Source organism: Telopea speciosissima, chromosome 2 (assembly GCF_018873765.1).
Source record: "Telopea speciosissima isolate NSW1024214 ecotype Mountain lineage chromosome 2, Tspe_v1, whole genome shotgun sequence".
NCBI classification, from domain to species: Eukaryota; Viridiplantae; Streptophyta; class Magnoliopsida; order Proteales; family Proteaceae; genus Telopea; species Telopea speciosissima.
The window spans coordinates 61847431-61866461 of NC_057917.1; the positions used below are offsets into that span (position 1 = coordinate 61847431).

At 39.8% G+C, this 19031-nt stretch overlaps 1 protein-coding gene across 2 annotated transcripts in view; it reads left to right on the forward strand.

Annotated features, from left to right (window-relative positions):
- The window catches only part of LOC122651969 (chaperone protein DnaJ-like), a 27240-nt gene extending 9491 nt beyond the window's left edge, over positions 1-17749 (forward strand). The window contains exons 7-12 of one of the 2 annotated variants that reach the window (XM_043845559.1): positions 87-262; positions 2782-2911; positions 5817-5977; positions 10427-10515; positions 10809-10905; positions 17493-17749. In XM_043845559.1, coding sequence (XP_043701494.1) covers positions 87-262; positions 2782-2911; positions 5817-5977; positions 10427-10515; positions 10809-10905; positions 17493-17538 — 699 coding nt within the window. In that variant the 3' untranslated portion in view covers positions 17539-17749. The remainder of the gene's footprint in view (positions 1-86; positions 263-2781; positions 2912-5816; positions 5978-10426; positions 10516-10808; positions 10906-17492) is intronic. The other variant, XM_043845560.1, reaches the window with a different exon arrangement.
- Positions 17750-19031: the final 1282 nt, after the last annotated feature.

Here is a 19031-nt window from a genome sequence, read left to right on the forward strand (position 1 = left end):
ACTCGTGTTTGTTAGACAATCATATTAGTTATCTTGTTCTAGTTATGTGATTAATGCTGTTATAGTGTTATGTTGTTGATATCTAGGTCTCTGTCTGTCCAAATTGTGGTGGGAATGGTGAAGTAGTTTCTGAATATTGTCGGAAATGTGCGGGTGAAGGACGTGTTCGTATTAAGAAAGATATAAAAGTTAAAGTCCCTCCTGGGGTCAGCAAAGGCAGCATCCTCCGAGTTGCTGGGGAAGGTGATGCAGGACCTAAAGGGTGTGTGGATCTCTTTCTCTTTGCTTCATGTTCCATAAGGTTTCATTTTTGTGTGTCTTATATCTTTCTTCATGTAGAATTCTGAAGTTGTGACCAAGGTTATTGGTGCCCAATAGATTTTTTGCCTAGAACCAAACGAAAGTAATTTTCTGTAAGGTAAACAAGCTTTTACAAATTACAATGTGTTAAGTAATGCTTGTAAGTTGTAATACCTCAGGGGTATTATTGTCTTGTGCCTGCGGTAGTTGTTAGTTCAGTATTATTGTCTTTCTATTAGTGTGAGTTAGGTAGTTTCCTAGTTGTTCTCTACTATCGCAAGGACTGAAGAGTCCTTGCAGTCTGGTAATTAGTTATACAGTGGGGGACTGCCAAGAGAATCTATCGACTGTGGTTCTTCTTTGGCAGTCTCGTCTTCTTCTTCTTCTCTCTTCTCCTTATTGTGGTTGCTGGTTTTTAGTTTCTGATATTCTCACACAATGCATTTACATCTGACCAAATGCAATAAAAGACAAATTTAATACAATAATCTCATAAGGGACAAATACCACAATACAATAGACAAATTGATAGGGTGACCTAGTGACCGCCTACCACTACCAAATTCTGTCTGCATCATCAAATTTATTAGAAGAAATTGCCAGTTATCAAAAAGAGATCCAACATATAAACACCCTTGGACTTGATCAGGTCTTGTTATCAAAGGCCCTTTAATGATATATTGGTATCCGAAGTAACTCACAGGTAGAGACTAGGATTCCAAATAGAAACCAGAATCACAGGGTTAGATTGAACCAGAACTAAGAGAAAATGTGTAACTCACAACCAGCTGGTCATATGGACCAGATATGCTGGTCAAAGGGTCTGTATATGGACCGGAGTATACTCTCAAAATTGGGAGACCACCCAATGGTCAGATGGTGAGTTATAGCCCTAGACAGAAATCAGTAACTTATTAAGAATAATGATCCTCAGATCTGAAACTCCTTGAGTAGAACAATAGGTTGAATATGCTATGATCAGAAGTCTAATATGCTGTAGGATCTAGAAACTCCAATTGATTTAGTAACCTCTAATAATATAAAGTACATAAATAGAAAGTGAAGAATATGGCAACTAGTCTGCAATCAAAACAGGAAGATTAAGTAACTCATGGCAGCAAGGTGTCGTCCTTCAATGAGGGACCATAGATCCTGCTGGAAAGAGTGTTTTTTATGCTGGTCTGTGACTTCAATGATGACTGAACTCAAAAGGAATATCAGAAACCAGAATAGAACTTGGTAATAAAAATAACTGAAGTAGTAACAATCTTACCAGTCACAGAATGTCTGAACTATGGCTGGAATGAAGACTGAACTTGAAGATGAAGAACTGTAGGGAAGAAAAAGGATATATTGGTCTCCCATGAACTAGAAGACGGCCTTTCACCGATCTACACCTTGGAATCTCGGGAGGGGCTTTCAACATGAATGCCTCTCACACTCACACACATGCACAAAGCAAATTTCTGTAGGCTGTAAAATTGTTGGCCACAATTGAGGGCTCCTCTATATTTATAAAAGTGTTGCACTATTACATAATTAGTAACTCTCTATTGCTAATGGAGGGCTACTAAAATAGAAGATGTAAAGAAAATAGAAAAACGTAATAGCTAAGTTGCTAGCCAAGAGAATAGAAATATAAACTACAATAGAAAAATAGAAACTATAGGATTGCAATACAAAATTGAAACTATTTCTCCTAGTGCAAAAATTCTCCTTGCAAGCTGTACTCCTGGTGTCTAGAAATCTCCTCCCACGCATGGACTAATTATTGGTTCTAGGTCTGGCCCGTGAGGGCCATGAAACTTGGGCTATGATGGCTGGCTGGGCTGGTCTCTCTTATTCCTGTGGAAATGTTTCTGATCCACATCACCCTTCTATTTCTTTGTTTCCTCATACTCCAAGAGCTGACAGATGGAATTAGTTTTACATGGCTGACTTCCTTGAACCCAACTGAATTGACGTGGCTAGCTTCTTCGAACAGTGAATCCTTCAGCTTGCCAATAGAATATAATGTTATCATTCATTGCTTTCATTCAACCATGGCAACTCAAATTAACATTTTGGTAGGTATCCCTGGATTTTGTTGTCAGTGGATTACTCTGGGATCAACTCTCAAGATTACTCTCCATCTTTGTAGTGCATTGAGTAGTCCTAAGCATTCTGGTTCCAGTAGCTTATGTTTTAAGGTGTGTGTTCTGGTCCAGGTGTTCTGGTCCAGGTGTAAATCCCCTCTTGGAATTAAAATATTTTGAATTTTATCTTTGTATCACTTTGATATTTTCTCAAATGAATTGTTACGTATAACATACTGTCATGTTGTTTCTCGGATTTCCCCCTCAAAATTCTTTTGTATGTTTCTTCTGTTTAGTTTTTCCAGTACTGAATGCATGTATATGTCACTGTTAAAGATGTTCTTTTGAAAAGCATTCATTGACCTAAAAGAAGAACCATTCATTAGTCCTTTTTCTCATTGGGCAGGGGGCTGCCAGGAGATCTTTATGTGTACCTGGAGGTTGAGGAGATCCCGGAGATTCAAAGAGAAGGCATAAACCTCTATTCAACAATTTCTGTTAGCTATATAGATGCCATCTTGGGAACTGTTATTAAGGTGAAACAATTGGTTAATGCTTACTGTTGTGGTGAACCATAACTCCTTTTTTTAAATGATTTAAAAAGTAGTTTTCTATGTACTGTATTGATGCCTTTGTATATAACTCTTTTTTTTATGACTTGAAAGTACCTTTTTTTTTAATCTTTATATAAATACTTATATAGTCAGAGGATGGCTAACCATGTAAAGGAGACATTCCTCACAGCACTTATGCTTCTGGCCTTTTTTTAATCCGTGAAAGTACATCCTCTGTCTTCCAAAGTTAGACAACAGCCACTTGATAAAAAAGTTTGGGTCACCCTCAGTAATTGGCCCAGGTCAGCTCTTAGATCTCAAGTCCTTTTGTAATTGCCTTCAACTCAATAAAATAAGCTAAAACAAGATCTGAATAAACCAAAATAATGTTGCCTTGATGATCTCTAAAAGCTCCTCCACTGGGCTTGGGTTTCCCATAGAGCTGGATCAAAATTCAGTTTGGCAAAACACAGAGGAGGGGGGAGCCAAGCATGCTGTACTTGAGGATTATGCCAGGAAGAGTCAGCTATCCCCCAACCTCAAGTATGGTATGTAGTGAGTAGTCAATTGAAATCCCTCTAAAGGCCTCCTAGGTCTTGGCCTGTCTAGAAGTTCTCAGCCTTATAATCTCATTAATCTCTTGAAGAGCTTGCATCCATCCTCTAAACGTTCTATTATTCATCTGCTCCCAAATGGTTCAAATCCTCACCAAGCAAATGAACTGCCACATTACCCTCTCTTACAAAGTGAAGCTTATTCCTAAAAACCCTACAATCCTTGGATTTTATCAAGGGATTTCCAACCCTTTCCCCCCTTATTACCTGCAGCTAATCTGACCTTTCTACAGTCTAAAATAACCCAAAATCTAACAGATAACATCAGAACTGAACTATAGAAATAGAGAAGCTTGAGGGAAAGTATTCAATACATTAATTGTATAACAAACTGAAATTCCATCTTCATTAATGGGAGGATATTAATTTAATTTGCAAAAGTAACCATTTAACCGCTGAGTCTTGCTATATTTATTATTTTATTTAATTTGAGTTATGTGTGTGGAGTCTTATTATATTACTGAACTATCACCACTTTGCTTTGCTTGACTTACTTTGATTTGTTTGATCCGCCGTATCATTGGTCTCAATGTGCATATGTTTGACCTGTTGTGTGGTTTTTCTCTTATGATTTTCTGGTTTACTGGCGTCTATGAATCATGTTTTGCTCTCTATTTTAAGTGTTGCGATTATCTTTTAATGCCTTAGGGCTGCCCCTCTTTTTACTCTATTGTTTACATACATATACACCTCTTCTCTCTCCTCCTTTCTCTCTTCTTCTTCTTCCTCTGGTATCTTCTCTCTCTCTCTCGTGCACGCATCTCTTCTTTCCCTGTTCTGTCCGTCACAGCAGTACTCATAGCCAAAAGATTTCCCTAATCTCTCCCCTTTCTTCTTCTTCGTTCCTTCTTTCTACCTACTCTGTTGACTCTACTGATAGTCACCATTTAGTCTCTCATCTTTGTTTCTTTCTCACTATGAATCTGGGTATAGGTTGCCTACCTGTAGACGTCAAAAACCCTAAGACATCTCCAATTGGGAGAAATCGAAGCAGCAATCAAGCTGTCCTGAGTTTTCCGCTTGACCTGAATAGCAGAGGATTCAGTTCACCTCCTGATCTTGATTCTGGGTGCTGCTTGTGTAGAATCCATAGGCCTTAGGGTTTGCGACCTACCCCTGAAATCCCACGTCGATCCTATTCTTGTGGCGTGAATTCTCTCACTCAGACATGGTTAGGTCTCGCTGGTTTTCTAGACTGAGTTCATGGTTGAAGAACCTTGTATCGTGACCTTGCTCTTAACCTTTAGCCTGTTTTTCTATTATACCCCTATAAATTCTCTTATTTCTACTTTGTCCATATTTTACATACTCTTCCTAGTTTTCCCTTTTCAAACAACTCTACTATTACCCATGAATTGCAACTTTCCTTTGTTAGAGTACCTTCATTAATTTACAGAATTGCCATCCAATTGACTACTTGAGTTGTGTAGTATTCGGGCAGGCCCATAGAGAATCTAAACTGGGTCTTTCGAACCCCAGATCCGCATTAGCGTGTGTAAAAGGAGGAAACCTAATTGAAGATTTTAAGGTTGTATACCAAATAGAAGTTGAACTCCCCATGCTATCCCTGGCTGCTGATGTTCCCATTGGATAATGTAGAACTGAACAATATTAGTGAACTGCAGAACAAACTATATGAACTGCTGCCCAACTTATTTTTCTCCCTAATTGTCAATTGCTTCAACTTCCATTGAGAAATGAGAAGAGCACATCGATTAACTACAATCCCTTGCAAGAAACAATAGATTGCAATAATTGATAACTAATTCCTGCTCCAGATAAGTATGCTAAAACAAGATCAGTCATCAACTTCAAAATAAAGAAAGATATCCTGTTGCGGTTTTCTATGACTATCCTCAAAATGCTCTCTTTGATGATGTTTCCAATATAGAAACCATGGTTCAACTATGAGTTCACTGCCTCATCATCAACACTTTTTCAGTCCATTATGCATATGGTAAAATTTAGTAGTCACCATAATTTTTGTGTTCCTTAGCTGTAGGTTTTGCCTTTCCTGTTCACTTTTAGGTCATTGATGTTTCACTACCAGGATCATTTAGTCTTCTTTCGAACTGTTGCATTGTGATTCCATATCGTCTTTTTGGGCATTCATAACTTTACTATTTCATTTCATCAACAATGTAAAATTCTTGTTTGGAAAAAGATTGATCTCAAGCATTAGAAGATATATCATGGAGATAGCTTTGCTGCTAGATACTCTGCCCAGAATTAGTCAGTTTTCACTTCTGATTGTTGAGGTTCAAAATGAACAGGTGACAACGGTTGATGGGGTTACTGAACTACAGATTCCCCCTGGTACTCAGCCTGAGGATGTGGTTGTGTTAGCCAAAAAAGGTGCCCCAAAGCTAAAAAGGCCATCAATACGTGGTGATCATTTATTCATCATTAAAGTCACTGTACCTAGTCGTATCAGGTACAATGTTATATCCGGTTTATTTTTTGTTTCATTTTGTGTGGAATTCTTATTTAGTTGTATATGAGATTGCCAGATTCCAAGTTTATGGATGCCTACAAATTTGAAATTTCTTTTATGTGCTGAATAGTCACTTGATATACTTTGTAACTTTTCTGCTAAAGCAGTGTAATTAGCCCTAATTGATTTTGGTTTTCACTGCCTGGGTCTTACAAATTACATTTTGACTAACTTGGTGGATGCCAGTTGATTAAAAATTGGACTTCACTAGGAAAGAACTCAGGAGAAAATCACTCAGCACTGGGGAACTGGTTTAAATTGGGTGACTTGTCAAAATTGAGTTTTAAGTGCTAAAAAAGGAAAGAATCTCCATAGTAAGAATCTTGTTCAAAGACATATCCCAACCACAAACTCTTCACAGCATTCTTCCATAACCTCCAACTAACACTGCAAGTGCTGATATCCAACACTCTAGAACGAGTCATAGTTTTCACCCGGGACCAACCTACCTTGCCAGAAAGAGTGGGAATCTTCCAAGATGACCACGTGGACGCGCCCGAAACATGGATTTTTCCGCTGAACTTCGTGCTTACAGCACCTTGCCTTACGGAAGAAAGTGAAATTCCCCTGATACAGTCAATATATTTCCCTTTCATTTCAGTAGGCTTCGCCCGTTGCTAAAGGTGCGCAGCACTCCGAATCACAATGACTAAGTTGACGAAATTGGAAGATAGGTAAAAAAATAGGAGAGATCTTAGAATCCAACAAATAGGGTCTGAGAATCCAACATATAGGATCTGGTGCAAGCAGATGCAGTCTGGGAGTATTTTATGGTGCAATATATATTAGATTGGAATATAGGAGGTAGGAATGAAACTTTCTGCCAGAACTTCTGGGAGTATTCTATGGTGCAATATATTAGATTGGAATATAGGAGGTAGAAATGAAACTTTCTGCCAGATCTTAACACTTGAAATCTAAGGTCTATAGTGCTTGGAGGAAAGGTAAAAAGATTGTTTAATAATAATTTATTTATTAAATCAAAGAACTTGACCAATTATAACTGTACTGAGGTGGAAGAAGATACTTATCCATGCTTCACATGTATATCACACCACCTTCAGCCAATATCTAGCTCACTTCCATGAACCAAGGTTCTAAAACTCGGTCTCGACCCTGGTCTCGACCAGATCGAGGTTACCGAGATCTCGGCGAGACAGTGTATTTTTTTTTTTTTATGTTTTAGAATTATGTTTCGGTGGGCATATGGCCATAGTTGGCTCTGAAACTTTAAGGTAAGCTTGTTTTAGGCTTAATAAACATATTTAAAGGTTCAAATTGAAGAAAAAAAAAAACATCCAATTTGGTATTTTGGATTTGCACCTTTGGTTGGCAGTAAAGGCCGAACCCTTAATATAATATTGCCTATTCTACACATTGTTTGAATGATATGAGACATAATTGGCAAGTAAAACAAGTAAATTATGCACATAATATTGAATAATTATTTAAGAAATAGTTAAAGACTTAAAGTTTCTACTACAAACCACAAGATACAATGAAGTGTTTACAATGCATATTACATAGACACCCAACCTAAGTACAATGAATAATACATGCCTTAGACACCTTACTACCCTAGTCTTCCACGTCTTAACTCCCAAGTCCCAACAATACAATACTATGACTCTATGAGTACTGAGGAATCGAGATTCTCGAAATATTCGAGATTTCACTAAGATTCTCGAAATATTCGAAATCTCAGTCGAGTTTTTTGAGATTTCACATTTTGTTGTTTCGTATTATATCTCGTCTCGACTAGCTCGAGTTTACAGAGATTTCCGAGATCCCGGTGAGATTTAAACTATGCCATGAACTATTAACACCCAGTTGTGTCTTGGCCTGGCCTAAGGTGTCTAATTGGGGTTGTATGTTAGATTTTATGTAATAAGAGTACTTTAGGAAATAGATTGTTGTCTAGTTGCCTTATATTGTAATTTTCCTTTTTTTCCTTTTTACCTCCCTAGGGAGGTGTATGTAATTCCTTTCTTATTATTAGTGAAGTAATATAGGTGTGTTGGAGAGAATACTTCAACACACAACATTCCACCATCTATTGTTTTCTTCTTCTCCAACCTTCTACTGTCATCCTTCTCCTTGTTCTTGTACATTCATTAACTTCCAACTTGGTATCAGAGCACACTTTGTTGATTTGAGAGTCGAGTTACTTTCTTCTTCTTTCCTCCTCTCTTTGGAACCCTAGGTTGCAAAGGGGTTCCAAGGAAGAGAATACTATGTGAAAGATTTGAAGAAACCATGAGATGAACTTGTTTGAAGATCATTGGAACATCAAGAGGAGGTCTCATATGAAGAAATAGAGCTTTTGAAGCTCAAACCAAAGTGGGGCAGCTTCTTCACATTTACCGCCACTTTTTTGTAGGAATGGGCATCTCTCTCTCATCCGGCTGCCATTGAGGCTGGGGTAGGGTCCATTTGGATCAACCTAGGCCCTCCTTTCATCCCTTCGTGCCCTCGGTTCATGAAGAGAAGGGCTGTTGAGCCACAACTCCTTTCTTTCCTGACTTCAAGGTACTACCTCTCCTGTTCTTTTCTTGTTTGTTAGCTGCCTTGTGGACTATATTGTGTGGAGGCTATACTGTGTGCATATTTGAAGCAACCTTGCAAGGAACATGCATAAGAACCATGGAGACACCAAGAGAAGACCTCGGATGAAAGAGACACTTGGAGATCAAATAGAGCCAAACCAGCCCTAGAGGAAGTTACCTCCAGCCTTTTTTGGCCATTTTTCTCTTTCCCCTTCATTTAGTCAGTATTGAAGCTGAGGTTAGACTTTTTTGGCTCACTCTAGGATGTACTTCAATCCCTCCATGGCCTTGTCCCATGCTTTTATGAGTTGAGGCTCCACAACTCATTTTTTCCTTTGATTTTAAGCTACCACCAGCCCCAATTTTTCTCTATTTTGCCTGTATTATGAATATATGATGCTTCCAGCTGCTTGGTGTTGGTAAGGAATGTTATTTGAGCTTCTCTAGTGGTTGTGTGATGAAGCTATATGTTAAAGAATGTGGTGGTGTTGAATTTCTTTGAGATGTTTGCCTTGTTTGGTTGCTGGACTGTGTTCACTAGTGTTTGAAAACTTTTTTTGGGTTGAGAATACAGTTTTTGCGTCTAATATAAAAGGATGGAGTATTGACAGTGTTTTAAGGCCATAGATAATATTCACTCAAAAAAAAGGTCTAAGATAATATGATGCAAAGTATTCCTAATTCCCCAAAATAGGAGAGTTTAAAAACTAACAAAAAATCAGAAGCTAGTTACAGTACCAACTACCAACCCTGTCTGAGAATACGTGGATTCCATCCATGGCTTATAGAAACCCCACGTCGTCCCACTAGTAACTGATTCCTTTCCATTGTTTGTGCTCTGCATCACCTGTATCTAGCATTTCTTGGCCAGCTGAAGGCCTCTACTTGGTTCGTTAGTATCAGAAATATATCTAGTATAAAGAGCTTAGACCGTGGGTACGTAGAACTTGTTTTGCGAAGTTCATTTCGTTGGAGCTGGGACCTCACCATGTGATAAAGACTAATAGAAAGATCTGCCTGTGATATCCATCCAGTTAGTATACTACTATCTTATCACGTCCTCCCCATCATTCTTACGGGAGGAACCTCTTTGTAGGTCTGAAATGTGTTCCTCTGTCTCCTTTTGTTAACGTTCCTTCTAAAGTAATATTGAAAATGATTATATTTAGAGGGTGGACCTTGGTGCAGCAGTAAGGTTGCTCCATTGTGATCAAGTGGTCATGGGTTTGAGTCACTGGAAACAGCCTCTCCGCGAATCAGGGGGTAAGGCTGAGTACATTATGACCCTACCCAGACCCTGCAGTGGCGGGAGCCTTGTACTCTGGGTACACCCTATCCTTTCTTTTATTATATTGTCACATTTAGTTTGGATTCTGCCATGCTTGTTGACATGCATATTGTTACTCGTTTTATGTAGGGATTCTACCATGTTTGGTGATGTGCTACATATCATTACACGTTAGGGAAAGCTCCATAATATTAGTTCTTTTTTTTTTTTTTCCTCCAGTAGAAAATATACTTCCCTCTATTTTTGGTGCATTACTGAAACTAATAGGCACCCCTTGGGGTCAAACCCTGCATACTTAAAAATGTACATGGGCTTCCAAGTGAACTTAACTCTCTGCCTTATAGAGTTGTCTCTACAGCAGAAAGTGTGTGCTTAACATTCCTTATGAGAGGTTTTATATGGTAGTACAATAATTTGCCTAACCACTTAATTTGTTGTTGCTAATGAGAATGTTTCTTCTTATTGTTATCTAAGGTTCTCTTCTATGATTGGTTCCTACTTTCCAAATCACATATTTTATGTTGAAATTCGAAACTCTTGATTTATTTTTTGCAGTACAAGGGAGCGTGAATTGCTTGAAGAACTTGGTTTTCTACATGAGACGAGTAGCCGCCGAGCAAGTCGCCCTAAACCCGAGCCGCTAAGTAAGCAGGTTTTCTCGTTTATTGGGGGAGTGAAAGTTGGGTGTGGAGGGGGGGGGGGGGGAAGGGGAAGTGAAGGATGTGGAATTAGATTAACATCAACTCTAGTGGTTATAGAAATGCCAGTGCTTAGTTGTGTACCCTAAATGGGTAGCAATCTGCTTAGGTGGAAAAAAAACCCAGGAATTTGGTTGCTTGTGATCAACTTATTATTGATTTAAGCACTTTGAACTTCTGATGAATATGATACTTCAGTAATTGTCTTCCCACTGAAAGATGTGCATTGCTTTTTTCAGCTAGAAGCTCGGAAAGTCAGATGGGTACCTATACAGAGAAAACTGAAGAATCTGGAGCTCTGAATGATTTCTGGCAAAAGCTAAAAGATTTTACTGGGTAATATATATTTTTAAAATTTTCCATTTATTAGTAACAGTTACCATTCCTAAATTGTTAATTAGGCTTTAGAGCAAGTAATGCATCATTAGCCTTATTTCTTGTCTGCATATCATTCTCTCAGCAAAGACTTACCAGTCTATTTGGTTTGACTCTTTGATGCTTGTTGGGTAGGCTGACAAGAATGTTAGGATGATAAACTTGTTAGAAGTCATGTAATAGGGGTAGTTTAGGAACTAGTCTATCACTAGTTGCCTTATTATGTAATTCTTCTATTTCTTCTTTATTTCCCTTATACCTCCCTAGGGAGATGGATGTAATTCCTATTAGTGATGATTAAATGAATATATGGTGAATGGAGAAGTCTCTCCATTCACAATCGTTACAGCCCAATACACTCTTCTCTCTTCTCTCTTCTCTCTTGCTATCTTCTTCTTCCTCCAACCTCTTCCTTCTCTTCTTATTTCCTAAACCTATATTCTAACTTGGTATCAGAGCCCTAGGGTTTGAGAGTCGAATCCAGCTTCCTGTTCTCATTTTTTGCTTCTCTTTGAAATCATTTATTTCAAGGAGAAGCCTCTTTAATCTGTGAGAAAACTATGAAATAGGGTTGGAATAACCTATTCTAGTGATTCCTACTGCTATTTGAGCTTGGATGCAGCTCATTTGGTGATTTAAAGTTCAGATAGCTACTGTTTGGAGTTACCGCCAGCCCTCCACTGCAGTTCCTACATCTCCTTCGATTGGCCTGGTTTTGTGGATTGGAATGGGTCATTAGAATCGTGGAAGGATGGTGTTCAAGGGCCATGTACTGCTTCTTGCTGATTGAAGACTACATCTGAGCACAACTCTTTTTCGTGGGGAACCAGTTTCTGCCCAGATTTCTGATGTTGCAGACTTCATTCCCTTATGTCTTTCTCATTTCGGCATGGATTTGATGGTGGAGCAGCTTATTAGGATCGTAGAAGGATCCTTTTTCCTATCTTTTGTGCTCGTTATGGCTGGATGAGTGCTTCTCTTTGATAAAACTCAATCTCATGGTTCCTCTGTTCTGCCCAGGTAACACCGAGAGTAATTTTCTTCCTTTTTTTCTTGCTTCAAGTTGAAGGTTGATGCTTAAGTTGAGGATTGGATATGCATAGACTTTGAGCAGTTTTATCACTTGTTTGAAGCTTTTATTACTACTTGCAAACCTTTGTGAGGCCTTTTTAGGGACTGATCTGCTGGGCTGCTATTATACTGCCCGTGAAGTGTTTGATTTAAGTCCTCTTAGACATTTCTTGCTAGGACTGCTTCGCGATGTGCTATCCTAGGCTGCTTATAGGACTTCTTGCTTGTTTGGGTTGAGTGTGTACTCCCCACTTGCCTTTGGTGATATTGTTTATTGTTGGTATCCATCATGGCTGGTTCGGATACATCGTGTTGCATCGCTGATTCTCGGCCTCCCACTATTGTCCCTCGGTTGGCTTATGAGAGTTCTCATCAACAGATTTCTTTTGTGAAGCTTGATGGTACTAATTACCTAGATTGGTCACACTCTGTGAGACTTTCCCTCAGGAGTAAGGGAAAGCTTGGATATATAACAGGTGCTATCAAGGCCCCCATGGCTGGTTCATCGGCCTTTGATAAATGGGAGACCGAAAATTCTACTGTTATGACCTGGTTGATCTTCTCCATGAAGCCCGAGATTGGGAGAAGATTTATAAGGAAGGAAACTGCCAAAGCTATTTGAGACAGTGCCTCTGTGGCCTTTGACAGAGTAGGTGACACTGCCAAGGTCTATCAGCTCCATCAACCAATCCACTCATTGAAACAGGGTGACAGCACTATTTCTGAGTACTACAGTGCGTTCCTTAGTCTTGTGGAAGAGTATGATCATTACAGAGACCTTCATTTGACCAACCCAAAGGATGAAGCCAAGGTGTATCTGACTCTTGAAAAAGAGCGTGTCTTCTCTTTGCTTGGTGGTTTGAACTCTGACTATGAGCCAGTTAGACTCCAGCTGTTGGGCCGGTCTCCCCTTCCCTCTCTTAGTGTAGTCTGTAGTTACTTACAGAGTGAAGAGACCAAGCGACTTACTATGGCACCACCACCAGCACCATTTGAGAGGTCAGCCCTCAATTCTAGTTCTGTTCGAGACACCCGTGGAGGTGGTAGAGGCCCAGGGCCTAACCGTGAGGAAGCTAGTATTATGGAGACAGTTGGTGCCAGTGGAGTTGGGCGAGACAGATTTAAATGTGATCATTGTGGTCGCATTGGACACACCAAGGATAGGTGTTGGTCTCTCCATGGTCGTCCTCCTGGTATACGTGATCGTGGTGGTCATAGAGGGGGAGCTCGGGCTCATTCCGCAGCGATGACTGATGCTGATGCCCTACAGGATGACTCCAACTTTATGGATGCAGTGGTTCGCAGGGTTGTGTCACAGTTGAGCACATCTAGTATGGTTGGATCCTCATCATCCTCAGTTTTGCAGGTCTCCACCTCAGCTTCCACTGCCGCCCAGTCTTGGGTCATTGACTTGGGTGCCACGGACCACATGACTGGTACGTCTCATTATTATGATTCCTATACCATTTGCTCTGGTAAGGACAAGGTTAGGGTAGCTGACGGCTCCCTTTCCTCCATATCTGGTAAGGGTAATATCCCTATGACATCTTCTATTTCACTTTCTTCTGTTCTTCATGTCCCTAATCTTACTCTGAATCTTCTATCTGTGAGTCATCTGACTAAATCTCTCAACTGCTGTGTCACATTTTTTCCTTCTCACTGTCTTTTTCAGGATTTGGTGACGAAGAGGATTATTGGTAGTGGACGTGAGGAGAAAGGCCTCTACTTTTTTGATCCGTTTTGCCCACAACTCATTCCTATGTGTGTGGCCGAAACGATAGTAGTTCTGTGGATTCTGTTATGTTATGGCATCGCCGTCTTGGCCATCCATCTTTTGTTGTAATGAGGAAACAGTTGCCTCACTTATTTTCATCTATTGCCTCTTCTCATGTTTTTCAATGTGAAACCTGTATGTTTGCCAAACATTGTAGGTCTTCATATCCTTATCATGGTAATAGAACTGTTGCACCTTTTCATATTGTGCATACTGATGTGTTCCTTCCCCTACTACTTCTTTATTTGGCTATCGTTACTTTGTGTCATTTGTTGATGATTTTTCACGTGCCACATGGACTGTTCTTCTGAAGCATAAGAGTGATGTTTGTGATGCCTTTCAGAATTTTTACCAAATGATTCTTACCCAATTTGAGACCCACATCAAAATTGTGCGTTCTGATAAAGGGGGAGGGTATATGTTTGGTGGCCTTCAAGCCTTCTTTAGTACTCATGGCATTATCCATCAGCTAGCGTGTGTTGACATGCCCCAACAAAATGGGGTTGCTGAGAGGAAAAATCGCCATCTCCTAGAGGTCACCCGTAGTCTCTTGCTGGGCATGCATGTCCCCAAGACTTTCTGGTTTGCGGCTCTTCTAACCTCCTCCTTTCTCATCAATCATATGCCTACCAAGCTTCTTAACTACCAATCTCCCTTGGACATCTTATCTCCCAAGGCCTCCGTCTTTTCTCTTCCTCCTAGAGTCTTTGGTTGTGTTTGTTATGTGCATGTTAACAAATCTGCTTGCACTAAACTTGATCCCAAAGCTCTTAAGTGTCTCTTTCTTGGATACTCTTCTACTACCAAGGGGTACAGGTGTTATCATCCTTCTTCCCGCCGAAGTTTCATTTCCAAGGATGTTACCTTCCTTGAATCTGTCACTTTCTTTGTTCCTTCTCAGCATCCTCTTCAGGGGGAGAATTGTGGGAGTGAACAGGATACTGATGATTTCTTCCTTTCTCCCCTACCTACATCTCCTTTTCTGCTTGACATTGGAAAACACAGGACTGTAGTTGAGATTAATGATCAACTAGGGGGGAATACAGATTTGGTTGTTGAAAGTGGTTCTGGTAAGGAGAATGATAACCACTTTACATACAAAAAAGGTGAAAGCTTGCATAATACGAGAAAGATGATCTACCAAGAGTCCTCTTCAAATCCAGATCCACATCCTGAGATTCATCCTCCTCAATCAAGTGACATTTCTTCTCCTCCATCTGATTTGGACCTTCCTATTGCTATTAGGAAAGGGAAAAGAACTTGTACTAATCCTATATCCCAGTTTGTTTCCTATGATGCAATTTCTCCTGTAGGACTTGCCTTTATTTCTGCTCTTTCTACTGCTTCCATTCCCAAGAATGTCATTGATGCTATGTTTGACCCAAAGTGGAGACAAGCCATGTCTGAGGAGATAATGGCACTTGAGAAGAATGGTACTTGACAACTTGTTGACCTTCCCAAGGGACGTGTCCCAGTTGGATGCAGATGGGTCTACGCAATCTAGTATAAATCTGATGGCAGTATTGAGAGATACAAAGCAAGGTTGGTGGCCAAGGGGTACAGTCAAGTCTATGGAATTGACTACCAGGAGACATTTGCCCCTGTGGCCAAGCATAATTCAATAAGAGTTCTTTTATCCTTAGCTGCCAACAAAGATTGGCCCTTGTATCAGTTGGATGTGAAGAATGCCTTCCTTCATGGTGATTTGGAAGAGGAAGTGTACATGCAAACTCCACCAAGCTTCAAGATGCCCTCAGCTGAAGGGAAAGTGTGTCTCCTTAAGAAGGCTCTATATGGTCTCAAACAGTCACCAAAGGCATGGTTTGAGCGCTTCCGACAGGCCATTCTGAAGAATGGATATTCCCAGAGCCAAGCTGATCATACTCTCTTTACCAAGCGGAGTAATGGTACTATCACAGCTCTCATTGTCTATGTTGATGATATCGTGGTCACAGAAGATGATACAGTTGAGATAGGTAAATTGAAGAGCTACCTGGCACAGCAATTTAAGATCAAAGATCTGGGTCCCTTGAAGTACTTCTTAGGAATAGAAGTATCAATGACCAAGAAAGGGATCAACATATGTCAGAGGAGGTTTATTCTTGACCTGTTGACAGAGACAGGGATGTTAGGCTGCAAACCAGCTAGCTCTCGTATTGAGCAGAATCACAAACTAGGAGAGGATTGTGGTCCCTCTCTTGTTGATGCAGGGAAGTATTAAAGGCTAGTGGGGAAACTTATCTATCTCTCTATGACTCGGCCAGATATCTCTTATGTAGTGGGAGTTGTCAGTCAATTCATGCATGCTCCCAAGAGTGGCCATTTGGATGCTGTGTATCGCATTCTAAGGTATTTGAAGTCCTCTCCAGGGAAAGGATTGTTGTATGCAAGGCACAACCACTTGAGAGTGGAAGGCTTCACAGATGACGATTGGGCTGGTTCCATTACAGACAGGAGATCTACCTCCGGCTATTGCATTTTTGTGGGAGGTAACTTGGTCACATGGAGGAGCAAGAAACAACATGTTGTGGCCAGATCTAGTGCCGAGGCAGAATTTAGAGCTATGGCACATGGAGTGTGTGAGCTCATCTGGTTGAAAAGACTTGTTCAAGAACTGGGATTTGACACTGAAGGGCCCATGAAACTGTACTGTGACAACAAGGCTGCCATCAGTATTGCCCACAACCCTGTGCAACATAACCGGACTAAGCACATTGAGGTTGATAGGCATTTCATCAAGGAGAAGATAGACTCTGGCTGTATTTGTATTCCTTTTGTGAAGACTGGGGATCAGTTGGCAGATATCTTCACCAAAGCTCTTGGCTCTCCTCAGTTTAGTTCCTTCCTAAGCAAGCTGAGAATGCATGATATATATTCTCCAGCTTGAGGGGGAGTGTTAGAAGTCATGTAATAGGGGTAGTTTAGGAACTAGTCAGGAGGTGGATGTAATTCCTATTAGTGATGATTAAATGAATATATGGTGAATGGAGAAGTCTCTCCATTCACAATAGTTACAGCCCAATACACTCTTCTCTCTTGCTATCTTCTTCTTCCTCCAACCTCTTCCTTCTCTCTTCTTATTTCCTAAACCTATATTCTAACTAAACTTTCTGATATTTTTCATTTTTAGATGTCTTTCTCCCTTTGCTGATAATCCTGCTGTCATTAGAATGGTATTGTTTCGTACTTTAAGTACATTCTGCATCTATTAGATCGAATATTGGCTAATCTATCCTGTGTCTAGTATAGCCTGTAGCAATACTCAATTCTCGTATTTTTTCTGCACGTACAATCTTGGGAAGTCGTCCACACACAACACTGATAAAGAGTTATAAAGAATTCTGGGAACTGACCTAAGACATGGTTGAGCAATCAACATGGACATCTTTTAATTCTGGGTTTTTTCAATGTTAAATTCCAGTAAGTTCAAGTGAAGAAAATTGTAGAGTAATACCCACATTTGAACTTCTGATTTTTGGCGTATTTCTATGCAACGGTTTCCCTTTTTTTCCTGGTAAAGGCTCTGGGAAGAGAAGAAAAGAAAGCTAATTTTTAGCAGCTCAAACTGTGCAATATTTGGATTTGAATAAGCTCTTTTCATCGGAGTCTTCCGAAGAGACTGAATAAATCTTATCATGTTGAGAGTTATATTTATGTGAATTGACCAGAATTTGAGAGAAATATGTGATTATGGAACTTACAGGTCTGTTGCGAATGGAGCTCTGAAATGGCTGAAAGATAACTTCTAATCTCGAAGATGCTTTATGTGAAGTTCTTTTTCTGCTTACTTGTGCAGTATGGGGGCTATACCATATTTCTCAGAACTGACCTCAAGATCGAAGCAGCCATTTTTAATTTTAAAGTGAGCATTTTCACCTTGTTGATATTTCATTATATACAGGAATCAAGCAGCATCCCAGTGGAAATTGTTATATCATATTTCCCCCCTTGTAAATCTTATATAACTTGTTAATTCATATTTAACTGTTGCAAATGTATCTAATCCATCATACTTTGAGCATACTAGGATTGTCTGGCTATACATAGTAGAAAAAAGTCAAATCTGTTCGGATCTGTATGTAGTCCTTGTCCCATGGGTACAAAATTTGAGTATTTAGAGTTACCAAGTTTTGACAGTTTTTTTAGTTTCTTTTGGAGTACTGTGACATTACAAACCCTCCCCCAACTCAGCTCTTCAGGTCAAGGTAGAGAGAGAGATGACACTTCTGATAAGGTATTTCAGCTCTTTTTATTTTTAACCCCATAAGCTAGCCCTCTTCCACGAATAATCTAAAAAACAAAAATCCATCCCAAAAAAAGTATTTAAAAAAACAAACATATAACCATTTGTGATTGAGGAATCAGATCCATCTTATGGTTTGATTATAAAGACATCTCAGCACACACGTGAATGGAGTAGAAAATAACCTGGACATGTTCTACCCAAATTAAGCTAATAAAACACAACAATTGCTATGGTTTGCCAGTTCTAGCCAAGGTTGATCTTAGCTGGGTATACTCAATACCTGAGGACGAACTAGGTTGGGCACCTGGCTGTCTCCTCTTGTTGTAATTAGTAGCAATGAAATGAGAAAAGACTTATCTTTTATTAGTGGCCATCAACTGAAATCACTTCTATATACTGTATAACCATCTACTGCCACAAATGGACTTGAGGAAGTTAAGAGAAAATGATGGGGTTGAATTGTGCCAACTGTCACTCTCCTTAGGATTGTAGATGTCCCCTACGGTGCAATCTGGGTAATGCGAATCAGCCTCCGAGATGAAACAGCTTCAAGAAGTCCTATGCTACGTCGGGACTCGGGATACATGGGTTGTGCTCAATCAACTAGGACAAGAAGTACTTTCTCAAAACTGTAAAATCTGGAGGCAAAAACAAAGTAGGAGTTTGAGAGAGTATGAAAAAGAAAGAGAGTTTAGAACACTTTAATATATAGTACCAGGAGAGCTGCCCCTTGGATACACCTGTTCAAAGGAACTCAAAAGATATACTTCGCAAAGAGAGAAGACACAGAAAACTAGCTGTTACCACGTACCAACATCTAGCATTCTAGACGGCATGTAAGAAGGATCACGCGTGATCCAGTGACATGTCGGACAGCGAATAGTGTATGCTGGTAATGGCAAACCACTAATGTCCGCAAGAAGGAAAGCTAGTATCAAGTATGATCTGGTGACCCAAAAAACAAAAAAACCTTCACGTTTACTGATTCACCAATTA